Source organism: Candoia aspera, chromosome 3, assembly GCF_035149785.1.
Source record: "Candoia aspera isolate rCanAsp1 chromosome 3, rCanAsp1.hap2, whole genome shotgun sequence".
Lineage (NCBI taxonomy): Eukaryota > Metazoa > Chordata > Lepidosauria > Squamata > Boidae > Candoia > Candoia aspera.
This window is the reverse complement of record NC_086155.1, coordinates 194,943,338-194,963,875: the sequence shown is the minus strand read 5'-3', so window position 1 is coordinate 194,963,875 and position 20,538 is coordinate 194,943,338. Positions and strand designations below refer to the sequence as shown.

The window sequence follows — 20,538 nt, the reverse complement described above, 5'->3', positions numbered from 1 at the left end:
CTTAACATTTCTGCACAGTGTGTTTTTACTGGTCTTTGGAAAGGCTGAAGGTGTGTGAAAGACACTGAATACAACAACCTAATCCAACAAGTTCCTCTGTTCCTCCTCTTCCCGTAGAGTTTTTTGTTATAAGGACTAGGAGCTCACAGAGACTGCCGGGAAGCCAGTTCCAGTTCCTTTAAGACATTCTGCATTTTGGTCCTGGGGAATTAAGGCAAATAGGCCATAATTGATCCTTCCAAAAATTGAATTCTGCATTCAGTATCCTAACCCACACTCCCGTATCAATATGATCACCACTGATGTGGTGGTGGAGCAGCCTGCTTTTATGTGAAGCTGTGAACCCTTTGTCTTTTGTCTTCTGCCCAAGTCAGTTCTCAAGACGTTTTCAGATGCCGCACAGATAGTCTTCTTAATGCAGTCAGTCCCACTGGGATGATTTTCTTGTTGTCAGTCAGCAGAATTAAAGAGAAGTAATTAGGCCCCTCTTCTCTAGCTAGGATTTATTTATTTATTTCTCAAACTTCTAACACCGCCCATCTCCCCCCTAATAGGGGGACTCTGGGCAGTTTACAATAAAAACCACAATTAAAACCATAAAAATATAGATTATAATATAAACAGCCAATAAATACTAATAAGTAAATACAAAATCCAAGGAGCAAGGATCTGATTCACTGGGGAGGGATCTATGGTACCAGCCACCCCCAGGAAGAACTATTCAATTAAATAGTTAGAAGGGACTTTTTCCCTTTTCATTTGTTTCTGGGTGTGAAGTTCTAGATTGAAGTGCAGAGCAGTTAGCTAACATAACCCTTGATCCTCTTCAGGCTGTGACCTCTGCAAGCATTTTCCTAATGGAAAACCTTTCTTCCTTTTCAGATCATTGTCTTATGGAATTGTGATAAGCCCCTCCCTGCCAAGCATCGCTGGCCTGCCACTGCTGTGCCTGTCATTGTTATCGAAGGAGAAAGCAAGGTACATTATCGTTGTTGTTGTTGTTACTGTTGTTTGCTTTTTTATTACAGCTGCATGCCATAATTCCTCCAGGAGCTTAAAGTGGCCTCTGTGGTTCTTCTTACCTCCTGCTTAATGCATCCTCCCTATAGACTGAGGCAGGGATAGATTTCATAGATAAATAAAATTCTGGGCCCCCAACTTTTTTATTGGGACTGGCTCCCAAGTCACCCATCTTATATATTTCCAAGGTCAGTGGGCTACCATCCCTCACGTGATTTACAAATACTAAACCTCAGTCTGGATTCTCGGTCTGAACACCTGAGAATCCCTTTTCCAGGGTGTTATTCTTCTCGTCTTAAGGACATGTGTAAATAAATGCATCTGGTAATGTTTCATAGAGGTAAGGCCACTCTCCAGGTTAGGCAAAAAAACTAAGTCAACTCCAATTCCCAATACCTTTGTGGAAGACTCTAGAAGAGATGAGTTACAAATTTTGCTATCCAAACTTACCAGCAAAGTTTGAGAATGATTAGAGTGCCAGTTTGGTGTAGTGGTTAAGGCATTAGGCTAAAAACCAGGAGACTATGAGTTGTAGTCCTGCTTTAGAAGGCACAAAGCCAGCTGAGTGACCTTGGCCAGTCCCTGTTTCTCAGACCTAGGAATGGCAAACCACTTCTGAAATCTTGCCAAGAAAACTGCAGGGACTAGTCCAGGCAGTCGCCAGGAGTCAACAGTGACTAAAAGACACACACACATCAAAAAAAAAAAGTAGGGGGAGGCAGTTCTCTGGAATTCTATAGTTGTCTGGGCTTCACTCTTTGCTGGTGTCTTGGAGACAAAGCAGGTTCCTCTATGGTACAGGTTTCTAAGGATGTGGAAATGGCTTCCAAGGAATGACCAACAGGACCATGGAAGACTTGATCAGCACCTTCCTGATGATTTCTAGGGCATCTGTTCAGCATAAAATTGAGTTGAAAGAAGAGAGCCAGAGTTGTGACTTCAAGTGGGTTTTAGGTGCATGGAATGTCCTTTGTTTATACAAATGGTTTAGTGAATGGGAGGGGGGAGTCTGCATCCATCATAATGTGATTTGCTTAAAGTCACCAAGGGTACTTCACAACTGAGTTGAAATTTGAACTTGGATTCTTCTAATCCTGATTTCACATGTCTACACCAGGATGAATTCTTTTGTCTCAAGATCCAGACCACCCCCACTTTACTAACCATGTTGAGGACCACTGTCCAAAAATGGCTGTTTGCTGGTTAGATTCAAAGGGGAAAAAATGCATAGGTGCAAGGCTTACAGCCCCAATCTTGCTCCTTAACCTAATGCTAAACAATGCAGAAAAGGGGATCAAATAATTTGGTCTAAGCCATTATGGCTGCTAGTAGGGGAATGTCCCTGCAGTCGGTGGGAAGAGAATGATTTAGATGAATCCAAAGGCTAGTCTGAAGACCTGTTGGAACCTTGGAAAGATTTAGGATCCATTCATCAACATCTCTCCTCCAGTGCTCCTGCCAAACCTCCAAACACTGCTCCTGCAGTGTGTGTCAGGAGTCTGAGTGCATTTTGTTGTCATCATTTAAAATGTATATTTAATTAAAAGTTACAGTAACATTTGCTGCATTAAAGCAAATACTATTTTTCTTTTAAATTCACAGATTATGTGACAGAATAAATGCATCAGTACCCAAAATGCAGATAAGGGTCGTATTTAGGTTGACCCATATGTCCCTTTATATAATATGATACTAGACTATCAGTTTATGGGAACTGGTGTGGCAAAGTAGATTTGAAGCTAGAAGAGAAAAACTGGATTTAGGCAACAGTGAAAAATCTCCTGCTGGCTATAGTAACTCACCGATACAGAAGTAGCTTGTATTTTATACCTGACTTTGCATTCAAGCGAGTTTATAATATACTGATACAATATAATTAGAGATACATTGGTATATCGTGGTGAGTCTCCAGAGAACTAAACTAGAACTCCAGCAGCCATATCAGCAAGGATAATGATGACAAAGACTGGAAGTTCTAGTCCAACTACATCTGGAAGGCCACCAGTGCTTCAACCCTGCAAGTAGAGTTTCCAAACAGAGTGAAGTACGGAAATCACACACCTGTCCCTCTTCCTGAAAATAGTAGCAAAGTATCAGGTCACTCATTCCTCTTCCATATCTGTGAAATACTTGTACAATGTATTTCAGGAGTGTGCTGATTCTATAATTTCATGCAAAGCATTCTTTATACACATAGTCTGTATCTCTCTGTGGACAGCCTGCCAACTGAAGGTTAAACTGCTATGACTGCTTAGGAATTTAGGGTCATGATTGATGTGGTTCTTTATGGAGTCAGGTGTCCAAATTGGGGCAGGGGGTGGGGATTATTTCCAAGTTATTGAGGCTCCCTGCACTTCCCCAGCTATTTCACATCCGTCTAAAATGAATGGAGTTAGTATCTGCTGTTTTTCCCCAATACACTAAATGGCCACTAAGGTGGCAGCTAAGTCAGTTCTTGACTCAGACCTTGGGGTGAGTGCTGGTTTGAGATTCACTGCAGGGCTGAGAGAGGAAGCTTCTGTTTGAGGCTACTCTCCTTGGCGGACTTGATTGTTTCCTTCTGTCTCCATCCATTTTTCCTTCTTTCTTTCGTGTATTGGAGGGCCTAAGGAAAGAATGGATGTTATGAGGTCAAAAAAGCAGGTAAGCGTTAGCCTTGGAGCTTCTTAGGGACTACAAAGAAATCTGGAAGTACAGTCCAGAGGATCATACTTTTCCTTTTGCACAACCGATGCCCAAATGGAAAAAAAAAAATGTGTTTGGAATGCCAAATTGGCTCTTCTACGTCGTAAGCTAACTTGTTCAAGCATGACAATTTTGTCAATTTTTTTGACACCTTTCAGACATGCAGGATTATAGCCCCCATTTGCTTTGCTGCTGAGGATTACCCAGGATTTCAATCAATCAAGAACCTCAGGGTAGCAAAAGTTGTTGTAAAAGATGCCTTCAGTGTTTTCAGCTGTAGGGCCCCCCCTCCCCTCAGTGAGCTATGTTTGTGTTTGGGCACCTGCTGGGGTTCATATGTGAATATTCCAACCTCATTACTGGAACTCCATGGTAAACTCCTTGTCTTTCAATACTTCATCTTCATTTTTATTGAAACAAGAGCAAACTAAGAACAGCAACAAAAAAAAGCTCTAATATAAATAAATGTCTCCGGCGGACAAAAGAGAAAGAAATAAAGAAAAAATACTTTTCACTGTCAGATTCTGCTGCTATTTTTCTCCTAGAATTACAAAGACCTAAAGAGAAAAGTTAGTTGGCAATTCCGTGAAGATGATTTGGGAGTGACAGAAAGAAGCAAATCTGAACAAAACAAAAATCCAAATTTGTCCCATCGCTCATCAGCACTGATTAGATCATAGTCTAATCAGCTTTCACACTTCTCCAAATGTTGTGCTGTAGTTCTCTGACAAGAGTTCTCAAAATAAGTTTGGAAATGCACATTTTGGGATTCTAAGTTGCAGAGCAGTGTGGAAATGAGATGAACTACATTTGGAAATGGCATGCAGCAGAAATAGATTGAACTGTCTCCGTGTAATAAATTAGTGTATAGGCACACAGTGAAGCCACAGTGTCTCAGGAGAACCCAACAATGTTCTCATACCACCTATTGCTCACAAATTGATGTCATAGCAGCCTGAAAAGATTAATGCAAAATCTTACATAGATATTGTATAGTCTTAGGAATTTGTAAGTTGGAATTTACACTCCTTTTGTTCATCATTTCTTGTTTTCCCAATAGTATGTGGCTAGCTTATAGACTTAGAAAACCAACCAGTGATGTATATTGGTTAGAGCATTAGACTATTGCTTGGGAGATATAAGTTAAAATCCTCACTCAGCCATGAATTTTAGCCTGAGGCACTGGGTTAGCTACTATCAGTCAACCTAGCCTACCTCATAAGATTCTGATGAAGATAAAGTTGGAAGGAATGATAAATGCTACTTTAAGCTCTTTGGAAATATATATACCCTAAACATAGCTATGACTTAATGTCTTTTAATTATATAAAAATGGTTGGTTGGTTGGTTGGTTGGTTGGTTGGTTGGTTGGTTGGTTGGTTGGTTGGTTGGTTGGTTTCCAAAAAAAAACAAACCAAAACATCATGCAAGACAACATTTGGGGTTAGGAAATAATGTGAACACATAAATCTCTAAGGCCACTCTTGCTGAAATGTATCAGTAGTAACGTAATCACATTGTTTTGTCAGATGCAATAAGCTGCAAAAGAGTTTGGTTCTTTCATATGAAGCTCTTCCCTTTCAGGATAATTTCCCCCCTTATTGCTATGGCAGAATGTTCACTCATTTGCCTCGAGTACGAAGGTGGTGCTGCCCTGCAGATGGAGTCTCGAGAGCATCTCACTGACCCATTTTGTTCACCTTGCAGGTGATGAGCAGTCGCTTCCTGCCCTATGAGAACATTGTCACAGATGCTGTTCTAAGCCTTGATGAGGATACGGTGCTTTCAACCACTGAGGTAAGATATTTTTCCTGTGGAGTGTGCTGGCTTTCCCAAGTCATACTTGTAACTGTCTTTCCCCAACTTGATGCTCTCAGTTATTCCAAGCTACAAAAAGACTTGCAATCACAACTCTTCTACAGCACCAAGTTGCAGAAGGCTGCCTGTTATATAGTATAATCAAAACAGAAGTAGCTGGGACATTGCATAAAACAAAGGCTGTCCACTTAGCCTTTGCTGGAATCTGCACTAGACCACATTCCAGGTTTCTTCATTATTACTGATGCACCTTCCGCTCTAGTTCAAGTGAAATGAATGGCCACACTTCTCTGGTGAGTAGAAAGAAGTCATGGATACATTCCCTTCCCCAGACCCTTCACTATTCCCTTCACCAGACTAGTCAGCCTAGAACTGGTGCAACATGCTGATGCTACTAATTCAGGTAGTCCTCACTTAATGACTGCAATTGCAGTTGGGACCAGCAACTCCATCACTAAGCAACACAGTCATTAACTGAAACACCACATAACTGCCAACTTACGGCATCAATTCCACTGTGGTAGTTAAGCGAATCACCCATGGTAATTAAGTGCAATGTCATGTGACCACAACTTGCCACTTATTGCCAGCTTACCCATTGACTTTGTTTGTCAGAAGCTGGCTGTGAAGGTCGCAAATAGTGATCACATGACTGCAGGATGCTGCGACTGTCATAAGACTGCGGTTGCCACTCACCTGAATTGTGATCATGTGGCTGCAGGGACACTGCAGCTGTTGTAAGTTTGAGGACCAATCATAAACCTACTTTTTCAGTGCTGTTGTAACTTTGAATGGTTGCTAAACAGGGCAGTCAATAACTGAGGACTACCTGTACTCAAATATCTATGAGCATCAAGTGGGCCTGTGTAGGGTGAGTAAGATTTGCCTCAGGAAAGAGATTTGTACCACTGAGACGAAGTGGTTCATTCATCAAAAGAAATACGATTTGCTTTGATGGTGCACTTCCCCCTACTCCTCCCTGTCTCTTTCCAAAGCCAGGAAAGGCATGACATCCCAGAGTCTCCTCCATGAGGCTCATCAAAACTTTGCACAAGTTGACTGAGAAAAGTGAGTGATACCTTCTTGGTTGACACTTAGGAAAATTTGCTTAGTGTTGCCAGAGAAACTCTGCTTGGCTGCAAATCAGAGCAAAGCAGAAGAATCTTTGCACTTCTCTTAGAAGCGAGGTGACCATGTTGCTTCATGGAGCAGCTCTAAGGGAGTACTGCTCCTACAAAGATTTGAACTACCCTAGTAGCTACTTTAACTAAGAGGAAGACAGCTGTTGACATCTTAATTCCATGTCCATCTGGAATTCTCATAGCTTCACCTCAACAATGCTTCTCTGATGTATTAGGAGAAAGATTGAATGTCCTGTTGGGCCAAATCGCCAAATATAATATGCAGAACAGTAAAAGATGCAGATATAGATGCATGTACACCCAAGTATACACAAGTGCACACACACAAACAAACACACATACATATAAAGATCTGGTTTTTGTATTAATTTCTCATATAGGTTTGCCTAGCATTGGCCTGATATCCCTTTTGAGATGCTACAGCACCACTCACAAAGCAGATGTTTTCATCTTGGTGCCTTTATTACATCTCTCTCTTCCATGTATTAGGACTGCACCCAACTGCTTCCTTTAAATAAAAGAAGATTCCTTCTACCTGAAACTTCAGAGCTGCTGTACCAAAAGCAAGATTACCCAAAAGAAAAAAGCCATAGGCTGCTGGGGTGGGGAATGGGGACAAGGAGCTGGAGATCAGGGAACCCAATGCAGAAAACCAATTTTTACAAGTGGGATGAGTATTGATTTCTCTCACCTCTTTCCGTAAAGAGATGGGAGAAGCGGGTGACCATTTATATAACATGGCAATATATTGGAAATACATTATTAATGGCAGCTCTGGAAAAGCTTTGAGTGTTTATTGTCTCCTTCAATTTCAGTGTGATTTTCTCTCTCTCTCTCTCTTCTCTCTCCCTTAAAAAAAGCAAATTCTCCTTTAGAATTGTCTAGCTGTTAGTTGGGAGACAGCACACTGGAATCATCTTCCAAGAAGATGACAACCCCATTCAGTGCTTCTGTGATCTGTCCCTATTATATATGGATTTTTAAAATATATTTATTTACCTGAATGCACATGGGCTTGCAAATGGTTAGAGGATGTGGCTGTGTGTGTAGTTATGTCCCTTTCTTACCCCAACTTCCACAACTTCTGTTGAAGGTCCATGTTTGCCTGAACACAACTGTATTTCTGTGCTATCAGAGACATTATTAAAAATAAAATCAAAGGATGCTGTAGCTCAGGGCTTCTGTGTACATGCCCCCAAATATCTTCCTACTGCCTGGATCATACCAGAGCTTCATCCAACCAGCGTCTTATTTCCCACATGGGAACTGTTTTGAATCTGGGAGTTCTGTGCAGGTTCAGGGTTGACATACACCTAGTAATAGGCTGACCCCTAAATTATGTCATCTTAATTTAAGCCAGGCTAAACTCTAATTTTTTAATTTTTTTAATCCGTTCAATTATGTCCAATTCTCAGTGACTGCCTGGACAAGTCCCTGCAGTTTTCTTGGCAAAGTTTTTTGGAAGTGGTTTGCCATTGCTTGCTTCCTAGGGCTGAGAGAGAGTGATTGGCCCAAGGTCACCCAGCTGGCTTTGTGCCTAAGGCAGGACTAGAACTCACCGTCTCCTGGTTTCTAGCCTGCAGTGTGTCCAAATCACTTTCTACAACCATTTTTTTTTTTTTGCATTTGATTAGTTTTACGATGCATAAGCATTGTACAAAAGTAAGAGATCAAAAATAGAGATGCAAGAAAAAAGATACAGTATAATAAAAAATACATTATAAAAAGAATGTGGTTTTTCCCCAACCATTAACTACTATTTAGATATTTATACTTTGCTTTAAAGTTTTACAGTTATTGCTTATATCAATCGGGGCCATTATTTTCCAACTGTATTTTATTTTATTTTGTTTTGTTTTGTTTTGTTTTGTTTTGTTTTATTTTATTTTATTTTATTTTATTTTATTTTATTTTATTTTATTTTATTTTATTTTATTTATCCTATTTTTATTACCGCCCATCTCCCCCACTCAAGAGACCCTGGGCGGTTCACAATAAAACAACTTTTTAAATCAGTTTCTCTCATTTTCTTCAAAAGCCACATTCTAAATGTCTCAGCTTGCCTTGCTGTGTAATATGTTGTATGTAAGGGAACCACTCCTGCTTGAATTTAGTTAGACTTCTGCTGTGAATATTTCTCCATTGCTGTATATTGTCCCATTTTGGTCTGCCAATCTTGAATCATCAGCAAGATTTCTCTTTTTTCTAAAACCATCTAAGCTAATGACCAATACTACATTCTGCACAAAACTCAGAATCGTAAGTAAGGAAATTAGTAGGGAAATCATCTGGTTTAAGGTATCGTCTCCCAATCTTATGCCCTATGGGGGTTTGTTTAATTACAGCTCCCAGAATTCCCAGTCAACATGAATAATAAATTATGGGGGTTATCACCTCAAGACATCTGGATGTCTTCTATTACTTACCTATCCAACTGAATAATAGTTTTCCAGCTTGAAACACGCTTTCAAATATAAGTGATAAAACTCAGAAAAGCCCCAAATAGTTCTTCCTGCTCATTTTTTACCTTTAATTAAGGTTTTAGCTTTTCATTCCTAATGAAATGAAATATTAAGTCATTTTAAGCCATCTTACCTGCGAAAGTTTCATCCTGCACGGTGGGAGAAAATATCTATGACTCATAATTAAAAATCCATGCGGATTTAGGGAGGGGAGCTGGCTGACTTTAGAGGGTGGCAAGTTGGCTAGCTTTCTCTCCCACCCTCCACCCCAAATACTCCATATTTGGCTCTCTACATCAGCCTCAATGGGAAACCTCAATTAAATGGGAAATTTAATATTCATTTAGCCTCTACAGTATACATACCATGTATGTAGCAGAAGAAAGGAGATGGATCCCATCTAAAAGAGTCTCAATCAAAACAGATGAAAGGAAGAACTAGAAGGAGCAACAGAGCAGAAGTGTTTTTTGGGGTGGGGGGAAGTAGCACTCAGAGAATTGAACTTACAGTTCCAGTAATAATGCTTTGACAGGTCTGGGAGGCCATACAGCCCAATTCCATGCTCAGTATAAGGCAGGGGTCCCTAAACACTTCAGCTCATTGACCCCTTTATGAACTTTTGGATTGTTCATCAACCCCCAAACATTTATTATATGACAATTATTTAATAATTATTTCTTCAACTAATAGTAATAAATAATAACAACAACACTGACCCCTTGGATAGTCCCATCAACCCTTGGGGTTCAGTATTGACCACCTTGGAGAACCCTGGTCCAAGGTCTATAGTGCAACTACAGGGACATTATAGAGAGCCATCTTCCGGTGTTCCTGTACTTATCCATAGCTTAGTGGTAGAACATATGGCTTGGATGCAGAAAATTCCACATTCAAACTTCGGCATCCCCAGTTGGAAGACTTGGGTGCAGGTGATGGATAGACCTTTGCCTGACACTTTGGAAGGCTAGTAGAGACCAGTTTCCTTTCTTACCTCCTCTGTGGATGAGACACCCTGTGCAATAAATTAGGCTGAAACAGAATTTGCTATTGACAAGAGTTTGCACCCAGATTCCCATTCCCCATTACACTTCAGCTACCTAATACAATTGCCATATGCCAGCCTGAAAAATTTCTAGCACAATCCCTAGTGTTGTGTCTAGGTAACATGGGCCCTGCTGATGCCAAAATACTCATGATTAGTTCCTTGGCATCCCTTGTTTTTTTTTGGGGGGGGGGGTGTTTGTTTTGTTTGCCTTCAAGTCATTGTTAACTCCTGGCGTCATTGTAACTCCTGGTGACTGCCTGGACTAGTCTCTGCAGTTTTCTTGGCAAGATTTTTTTCAGGAGTGGTTTGCCACTGCCTGCTTGCTAGGGCTGAGAGAGAGTGACAGGCCCACGGTCACCCAGCTGGCATTGTGCCTAAGGCAGGACTAGAACTCAGTCTCCCAGTTTCCAGCCCAGTGTCTTAACCACTCCACCAAACTGGCTCTTTTTTATTTAGGTGTTTTTAATCAAAACAAATAAATGGGGAGCTGGAATATTGCAAAGCAAAGCACCAGCTTCCAGCATCAAGGCATCTTTATGGAATAAAAATGGTGTGTAAGTGCAGCATTTTGTTTAGAAGTGTGCCCATCTGCCAAAAAGTAGTGAAAAGTAAGCTGATGAAGTAAAAGACATTTGAGGGAGCTAGATGAGATGGCATGGAACAACCTCAACAGTCAGACTGCTGGTAAATGGCTTTTGTGTGATTCGCCATGCACACCATGGCAGCCATTTTGTGAATTGGCACACCCTTTCGGTCTCAAGGAAGACTCTCTGACTCAAAAAGGCTGCCTGATCCCACCATGAAAATACCTATTACTGCAGACATTAACAATAATTTTAATGATGAATTGCTGATTTATGGTTGCTTTATAGAAAAAAGTTTTGTATGCCACCCTAGAACCCAAATATAGAGAAAGAGCATTTATAAATGTACAAAGAAAATTCAAATGGACACGTTTTAATTTGTTATGGTGGATTCAGCACAAAGTGTTTACAAGCCCCAGCAGGATCCTTTATCTTGCTCTACCACAACTGTCCCTTCCTTAACTTAGCTTTAATCCTCTCAAGAAAACAGCAATTTTCTTTTATATAAAGGATGGTAAGGTGTCTGTTGATTGTCTGATGTATTAATAATTTGTTTGTGATCAGAGCTGTTGCAGGAATAATTGTTTTGTCTGAACTGCAAGCATTTCATGTTGTTTGAAACAACTGGAAGGAAGAGAATGAGTCATAACTTAATTGGAAGCACCCTTCAAACACTTGAATCCCCCGTCATGCATCTTTATGGCAGAGATGCTGTGAGCCTCTAGTTTCACAATAGGGCAGGACAGCATCATGGCATTTGTAGTAAATCAGCCCCGATTGAACTCAAATGGTTGATTCAATTCGAAAGTTCAGTTTGAAGGGCTCATTTGCAATGCTTGAATCTTCAACTCAAGTATTCGCACTGTCATAGTCGGGAGTGAAATATTCATCATCTGTCTTACCCTAGCTGAAGCCAAGTAGAAAACAGTATATCCGTCTTTGCAAAAGTCATTTATCTGATTTCCCTCATCCAGTAGTAAAAAGAGACGTTTCCCTTCTCCCCAAAATGGACAAAGAATCAACGTTGAATCAAGGTTCACTTCAATAAACAAACAATACCTATAGACACCCAGTTCTCCACTAGTTGTAAATGTTTGCTGTGCCTGTGTCATGCCAGCAAAATGTTAATATGATTCTCTGGAGCTCTAGGCTCCTGTTAACAGCAAAACATTAAAATGTGCATAATTACAGGGCAAAATGTCAAGTAGTCAGTTTAATTTACTGATGAATACAGAGAATTAATGTTTTGCAACAGTTCCAAGATTGCAAATTATGAATTAGTGAAAAGGTAATATTTTGTTTTGCTGACATTTTTGAGACGGTTTGATTACCGCTTGCCACATCCATTCGGTTTGGTTTTTTTCTTGCCTGCAGGTGGATTTTGCCTTCACAGTCTGGCAGAGTTTTCCAGAGAGGATTGTGGGTTATCCTGCCCGCAGCCACTTTTGGGACAACACTAAGGAGAGGTGGGGCTACACATCAAAATGGACTAATGACTATTCCATGGTATTGAGTGGAGCTGCTATTTACCACAAGTAAGACTGGGGGCATTATGTGTTCTTAAAGCCTGTTTTAAGAGGCGAGAGGAGCTCAGTTATATTCTTATATTAACTTAGAGAGATTAAACTGAGAACCCTATTCAGCCCTCTTCTACCATTTTATTCCTCCTGGTGTAGAGGAGAATGGGGACAAGTGTCTAAAGGAGAGTATTTATATGCTGGAAAATACTCGTTTGTCCACCTATTCTGGGTTTGAGTTAAAACATAGACACATGAAGACCCTGGCTATATCTTACTGCTTTTTTCATTGTCTGCCTTTCCACTCTTAATTTTTGTTTTTGCAAAGCAGGTCCTGTTAAAACACTAAGGGTGATTCCCGAAGGATTAAAGTTGGACTCTCTTTTCTGCAGATAATGACTTTGATTCCCAGTTTCAAGATCTGATAGTCATTAGTGTGGTTTTCCCAATTTCTTTCAAGTCACTTGCACTCTGAAAAGCAATTTGATTTGAATGCACTCTCTTAGGGGCCATAGTAGACTTCAGAGAAGCCCCAAAAGTCTTCAAAAGGAGTCTGCCTGAATTTCCTTTGGCATCAGGGGAGAATGAACATGTCCTAAACAAGTTGAGGTTTAGGTTGACTGGCCATCCAATTCAGCCAAACTGGACACTGACGTAATCATTGTAATTCAGCTTGGGTTATGAGTCCTTACATTTGCTTATTGGGCTTGCAAGGCAGAGAAAGGCCTCTCTCTTTTTTTGTACACAAGTTGTTGACATTGTGTTTTCTCTCTCCTTTGAAAAAAAAAACATATCACTTCAAAGGAATGGCCATCTGCTTTCCTTAGGTTGAGGGTCAAACAGGCCAATTCTGACTGTTCAAAAGGTTAACTTACCCCTCTCCCTTCCACAATCACCAACATTGCAGCTCTTCTTCAGATTACTTAGGATCAGCAGCAGATTTTCAGGTGGAAACAGCTGAATAAGGTTAACAAAAGACATTCTAACTACATAAGGTAAATAGGTAGCCTTTGCCCCACTATGCCAGCTCCTCTTGTTTCTCCAGTTTTTCAAGTAATTCTGGAGTTCCCTTGTCATCAGGAACTGAAACCATCACTAATCTGTTTTCCTGGAGCCCTTTTTTTTTTTTTAACCTAGTGAGTTATGGCTGAGATGGACTGTAGCTCCTGTCATCTCCAACTAGGCTGGTGTGGTCTGGAGTAAGCCGTTCAATGCTCATTTGTGCCACCTCTGTCCTCCTCGTTCATTTAGGCTCCTTCCTCTCCATTTGAGGGTTACAGGTTGCCCACTCCTGCTTTAGAGACTTCTGCTCTGGTCCCTGCATTGTGGAATGACTCTCCACCCCTTTTTGTGCTGATGGGCACATTTGGAATTTTGAGAACATGTCATAGATACTCCAACTAATGGCTGCTTGGCCATTTCAAAATGGACATGGGAGACTAAAAGAATTATAAAGAATGGATTTACCTGCTATATGGTACCCCCCCCCAGTTCCCCCCATCCTCAAGATACTGCTTTCTACCCCAGCATGCTCTTATCTTGGGTGGGGGCAGGTGGAACTGTAGCCAATCCAAGACCTAGTCTGCAGACATTCCCCATTTTTATTTTATAAAAGACATTTGAGACCCATTTAAGGCCCAGTGATATTCTTGGCGATACAAATTATGCTGGAGGGTAGTTGCTTTGCTTTGCATCATGCCCGCTTTTCGTTATCTTTAAAATATATAAGAAATGTTAGAAAGTCAAATGGAACAGGGAGTCTAGCAAGCCCCACAGAAGATACCTTCAAGCATATTGGCACTTCTAGGACTCTGTAGTACAGATCTTTTGCTTCTAGTCTGAAGAGGGGTCACAACTTGTTGATAAAAGCCCCAGCCTGCAGTGCAGAAGGTCCATGGCTTGTCAACCCCACTGTTGCCTGAATTTCTGGGAAGAGCCAACACCCTTGCTGAATGGACTCATAGTGACAGCTTCCTACATTTCCAAATCTGTTGCAGCCTTTAGTTCCTGGATGCACTTTGAAAAGCCATTCAACCCAATTTGGTGGCTATCGACTTAGAAAGTTCCACTGAATTCCTGGTGGCTTACTCCAAGCAAATGTGTATAGGTTGACAGTGCCAGATTCTCACTGATGACCCTCAATTGTTGTGTTGCAGATATTATCACTACCTGTACACTCATTACCTGCCTGCTAGTCTGAAGAACGTGGTGGACCAACTGGCCAATTGTGAAGACATTTTGATGAACTTTTTGGTGTCCGCTGTGACAAAATTGCCTCCCATCAAAGTAACACAGAAGAAACAGTATAAGGAAACCATGATGGGACAGGTATGTGCACAAAGTCTGCTTTAACCTTCTTGTGGGCTGCTGTCACTGCAATTCGCTCATGAAAACACATGAAAAGTAACCCAGAGAGTTCCAAGGTTGAATTAGCCCATGTCGAATTTACCAGGACTAAATGGCTTTTCATTTTCCTTCCTATCTTGGGCACCCTCTTTCTGTTGGATAATGGCACAGTTCAGGAAGACCTAATTCTAATTATTCAGTCCTGGTGTCCAAAACTTTTGAATTTGAAAAGGGTTGTTCTGACAATTCTCCAGATGCTCAGCTTGGAATAGGGTTGTTTTAAGCTCTGGACCATTCTGGTTGAGACAGTCTCTTTCAAACAAAGCATTTAGAAATTGAAACTTAATGCATTCTCCTATTATTTCAAAATTTTATAACACAGTAACTGCAGTTCTCGTATAGTGTATGAAACTATCCTGAAAACTCACACTTCCTGAAGAACACATATTCTTAGGAGCACACATCTTTCTCAGAATTGGATCATCTGTAAATAAGCTCAAAAAAAATTAAGTCCACAAATAGTCTTAACTACTGTGCCTCCCAGAGTCCCAACGAATGTGTTCTGATTCCAGAATCTAAAAGCATGCCAAAGAAACCTACTGGTACCCATTCTTAATCTCTACTAATGGGAGGCCACTTATAAATCTAAAGTAAAGAGCTATATCTTGTTAAAAACTGTTATAAAAATCCTGAAAATGAATGGATTTAATAAACATAAAACTTGGTGTTATTCAAAAATAACCTGCCATCATAACCTGAGAGGAGAAATGTTCATAAATGGTGCTGCAACAGATGTGGTTTTCTATTTTTCAAATAATTATTTCACTCCGTTCTGGTAAGAACATGCAGGGAAAAAAACTTCAGCATTCTCTCTCTCTACCCTCCCGCCCAAGATTGGGAGGCTTATGTTAATTTTGGGGGTGCAGTGCCTGGTCTGTTTTTGATGACTACTTTTCCATTTCGAGCTTTGCTAAAATTTAAGGATGCTGCTTACAGATGTGATACATCTGAATCTGGAAAACTGGTCCCTTGAAATAATTTGGATTTTTGCCTGAGAGGGGGCAGATTCAGCTAGAATTATTTTCTTTGATTGCTGTTCTGGCACTCCCTTTTAAGATAGCTGAAATTTGCTGGTGAAAAAGTGCTTTAATGGCCATTTCTGTAAACATTTATCACTGTAATTCTTAGTTGCCTTGGTTCATAACATTAAGCCACCATTTGAAGTACTGAAGATGAGACATTATAGCTGTCACTCTTGCTCATTCATCTAGCCTAGCCTCAGGTAGGCAAACTGAGGCATTTGCCTTTTTTTATAAATTTAAAATGTAATTAATCTGAAACATGAAAATAAGCCAGACGTACAGTTTGAAATCAGTTTGTTACTACTAAACATAGTAAGTAGAATGATGAGGTCTCTGTGATGGAATGTGAGGGTGACCTTGGAAGACGGGGTGGGGGGGTGATGCTGCCTAGGGAATGATCAGATAAAAGAAGAAGGAGCCTGCAACAGAGTATCGTCCAGAGGAAAAAACCTAGGAGGGCCTCAGGTGGTAAATAGGGAGGGCAGGAGATATGTACTTTCAGACTTGCAGAGTTCTGTTAGTGTAGCCTTACAATAAAGTAAAATTAGCTCATCTCATCGTGTTTCCTGTCTGGTCTACCTGGGAGGGCTACAGTCTCCTTGCTGACACATGGGAGGACAAAACTGTAGTTTATAAGCCCATAAGTCACAAGCAGACATTTCAGATGTTGCTGATCCAGATCTCCCAGAATTCCTAGGAAACAAGGCAGGGGGAGCAGGGAGTTGTAGTTCAGCAACATCTGGAGTGCCACTATTGTCTGTGTTTGTTTATCCCAGGCTCTCCATAACTCATCCTGTTAATGCTAGACTGTGATTTAGAATGATGTTTTTATTTATCGATTAAATTTTAGACAACTCTTGGTGGCTCCCAAGTAAAAACATTAAGGACCAGGAAAAATACACAAAAATAAAAGAATAGAAGATGGCAAGGGTAACAACAGCTGGACAGGAACGAAAGAGAAACAACCCAACACAATCCCTCCGCCAAAGGCATGGATGAAGAACCATGTCTTCAAGGCCCTTCGAAACCCTGGGAGGGTGGGGGCCATCTGGATCTAGGGGGGAACCTCATTCCAGAGGGCAGGCACTGCTACAGAGAAGGCATACTTCTGGGGTCCCATAGACAGCATTGCTTAACGGAAGGAACACAGAGTGCATCAACTCTGCTAGATAAATTGGCTGGGCAGATACTGTAGAATTATATGCAAATACAGTTACTAATTCCAGACTTTGGATATAAATGGAAAGCACATGTGTTGTTTTGAGAGACAAAATTCAGTGAGAGAATTAATGCAAGAAGGTTCAAATTAAGTACCGGTGATATTGCTGGCACAGAAAGAGTACCAGTTAATATGATTATCTTCTAAACAAGTGGCTATTTGTCATTTATAATAAGTGTGTTCTCTGTGTTATCAGGGAAACCCCAAGAACTCAGCATCTCATTCCACTCCTTCTATATAATGGAGTGTTAATAAATTAATGCAGTGTTTCTCAACCTCGGCAACCTTAAGGTGTGTGGACTTAAATTCCCAGAATTCCCCAGCCAGCATGGCTAGCTGAGGGAATTCTGGGAGTTAAAGTCCATACATCTTAAAGTTGCTGAAGTTGACAAAGACTGAATTAAGGTGCTAAATCATCCCTAGGTTCTCACTAACAACACCGTCTAAGACATGATTATTGACATCCCATGTATAAAACAGGTCTATGTGTTTCCTGATTTATGCTTTCAATCATGCAGGAATAGAAGGCTTTCATGGTTTAAGGATCCCACTTTCTTGAGTCATGAAGGATCTGGGGGAAAGACCCAGAATAACTGAAAGGGGGGATTTTTTAAAAAAGGTTTTTTCTATGATAGTTTTCCTTTTTTTCTAACCTCTGTGTTTGCTGTAGCTTCATCAAAGCCCTTATCCTGGGGCCAGCATCACCCAATACCTACTGGTTTGGTCTAGGTTAAGTGTGATCTGTGAACCCAGCCATTGTGGTTGGTGAACTATAGTCTGTCTCTGCATCAGACCACTCTGGCTTCTGGCTTGGTTAAAACAAACTGTGGTTTATCATGGTGGGCTAACCCAGCCTGTGAGCGAAACAACAATGGAAGGATCATCCATTACTCAGAATCCAGATAGGATTTGGCTTGTTCTCCAATCCCTGAATTTCACAGTTACCTTTCTAACATTTCATTCTCCTGAAACAGTTCAAGATAGCAAGAGAACAACATGGTTCATTTTGTGTTCTGAGTAAATAATCCCAGAGAAGATGAGGTGGATTTTGCATCGAATACCTTAGAATTTCTAACTCCTAGCTTCAGAAGCTCTCTGCTCACCCAAGGCAAGCAAGCAACAATTTCCCGCTGAGCCATTGATTCCAAAGATTCAAATCAAGCGATTTTTCACTGTCCCGAAGCTAAGCACAAGCAATGTGCACGTCAGCAAAACAGAACCAGTTTTATTACTGCCAATATAATGCTGCAAACGAATATTAAATGCAGATTCAATGCTCACTGGTGGGATGGATACAATCTGGGATTTCTTTCAATAAAGTGTCCATTTTGCATTTTTAGGAGGACAAAGGCCCCACCTCACACAAATGAGGAGGGATAGCATTTTCTGTTTCTTCCCAGAAGGAGCAAAATTTCCTGGGTATTTTTTTTTTAATGATCTTGATTCAATTTTAGAACTCACCGTTTTTCTTTTCTGCCCCCAAAAGGCAAAAAGTTCTTCTCTGGCAACAGTGGTTGGAGAGAGCTTCAATAACAGCTGTTCTGGGGCTATGCTCAACCTGGGCACTCACACTGTTATACCATGTTAGATAAGAAAGGCACAGAGAGAAGCTACTGTGGCTGCTTGATTGATTTCTGCCTCTTACCCATCCTCCATTCCAACCTACTGTATTTGACTAGTAACTCTACAGTCTGGTAACCCTAAGTGGGTATTTTCTTACAAGAGGCATTTCTTCCTCTGGGAGATTTTAAAATAGAATACAAGGGGATCATATTTTAAGGGGAGATGATGTCCCTTATTCAAGGGTTTTGTTGAATCGGAGATTAGAGTATGGTAGGGACTTAAAATATTTGTGCAGCGATGTCAATTTACATAATTAGCACAATGACATCTTTACAAAAATAACATAAATGGATGCCAATGATATAAATAGGAAATTTGCTGCACCGCATGTCAAAGCTGTTGGATCGAGGTGTGGTAAAACCAAGTTTCAATGTATTTTTTTTTTATCTTTGTGATCCTATGCAATATTTTATAAGTACTTTCTTTTATAAGAATTATAGTGTAGCGGTTAGAAAGTTGGACCTAGAAGGGAAGGTCCAAGTTTAGGTCCTCGTTCAGCCCTGAAGCTCACTGGGTGAGTTTGGGCTAATCCCTGTCTCTCAGCCTGGTCTACAGGGTTGTTGTGAAAATAAAATGGGAAGCCAGAAGCATACAAGCCACCATGAGTTTTTGGAGGAAAGGTAGGGTATGAATGAACATCAGAAATAGCAACAGGTTGTTTAAATCTGCTGCCAAATTAACTGGGTTTTTGAGCACTCTGCTTAACCCCCATTATATCTGTCTGTTTGTCATGAAAGCTGAAGCTGAGGGTGGCTGTACCCCAGAACATCTCACAGGGTGCAGCTGGCAGTAAGAATTGCAAGAGCAGGCAATGAAGTAAGGGCCAAGTTCTCCACCCCTTCTCCTGCTCTGCTTCTGCCTCACTAATGAAGCAGCTACTGAAAGAAGGACAGTCTTCTCAGTAGCACCACTTCAGGATAATACATTGTGTTTTTCAGGACTGTTCTGTGAAGGACGATGCTCTGGCTTTTCATAATTCTGGAAAGAGTTCTGGAAATACTTTCAGCTGAAAAGTGGACTATAAAGGCTTTGGAGAATAAACCGGCTTGTTTGTCTTTTCTTGCAGACTTCCCGGGCTTCTCGGTGGGCTGACCCAGATCATTTTGCTCAGAGGCAAAGCTGCATGAACACTTTTGCCAGCTGGTTTGGCTATATGCCGCTGATCCATTCTCAGATGAGGCTCGATCCCGTGCTCTTTAAAGATCAGGTCTCCATCCTGAGGAAGAAATATCGAGACATTGAACGACTTTGAGGAGCCCAGCTGAGGGGTGGGTGGGAGTGGGAACTGGATGGTTCACCTAGCCCAGCGCAGAGCCACAGATCCTCGAGTCAGACCGCACCAAGAGCAACTAAACCCAAAAATTCGCAACATGCCAATGTAGCCAAGTAGCTCTGGACCCAAAGGGAAAACTGGGTGCGCTGGACTGCTTTGAAACCCTCTCACAGGCTGCAGGTCCCTCAAGACTAGGTTGTGTACAGTTTCATTATGGAACATTAAATAATTATTTTTTGAAATGATTGCTATGCAGGTTTAAACTTTTTTAATGATAAAAAATCCCTATTAAAACAGAGTTCTTTCTTTAATCAAAATTGTGTTGATTGTTGTGACTCTTTCAAATGTGCCAGGCTTTCTAAAAGTATTCCCATAAAAATTTGGTCTCTGAGGCAAGGCTGGGGGCAATATGTTATTCTTTTTTAGAAGAAAGAAAGTTGTGTTTCTTTTATTGAAAATGGGACTGACACAGAGACGCGCAAAGCGTGTTCAAAAATACAAAAGCATGTGGCAACACACCAGTGTTTGAGGTTTGCTCCAGAGGCCCCAGGATAGAAATCTGTCCCATCCCACCTAAAGTTGCCCTTCCTTGTTCCTCTTCCAGCTTCCAACACATTCTGTTTCATTAGACTGAATTGAGACTGGCAATTGCAGGACAGTGAAATGAAAGGGTGAAATGAAATGAAAAGCTCATTTCCCCCCCACCCCCCATTATCTGCCAA

At 40.9% G+C, this 20,538-nt stretch overlaps 1 protein-coding gene across 1 annotated transcript in view; it reads left to right on the top strand.

The window, feature by feature from the left end:
• Nucleotides 1-20,133, top strand: part of EXT1 (exostosin glycosyltransferase 1) — a 277,521-nt gene extending 257,388 nt beyond the window's left edge. Inside the window, exons 7-11 of the mRNA XM_063299615.1 lie at nucleotides 883-978; nucleotides 5,413-5,502; nucleotides 12,131-12,291; nucleotides 14,430-14,601; nucleotides 19,610-20,133. Coding sequence (XP_063155685.1) covers nucleotides 883-978; nucleotides 5,413-5,502; nucleotides 12,131-12,291; nucleotides 14,430-14,601; nucleotides 19,610-19,795 — 705 coding nt within the window. The 3' untranslated portion in view covers nucleotides 19,796-20,133. The remainder of the gene's footprint in view (nucleotides 1-882; nucleotides 979-5,412; nucleotides 5,503-12,130; nucleotides 12,292-14,429; nucleotides 14,602-19,609) is intronic.
• Nucleotides 20,134-20,538: the final 405 nt, after the last annotated feature.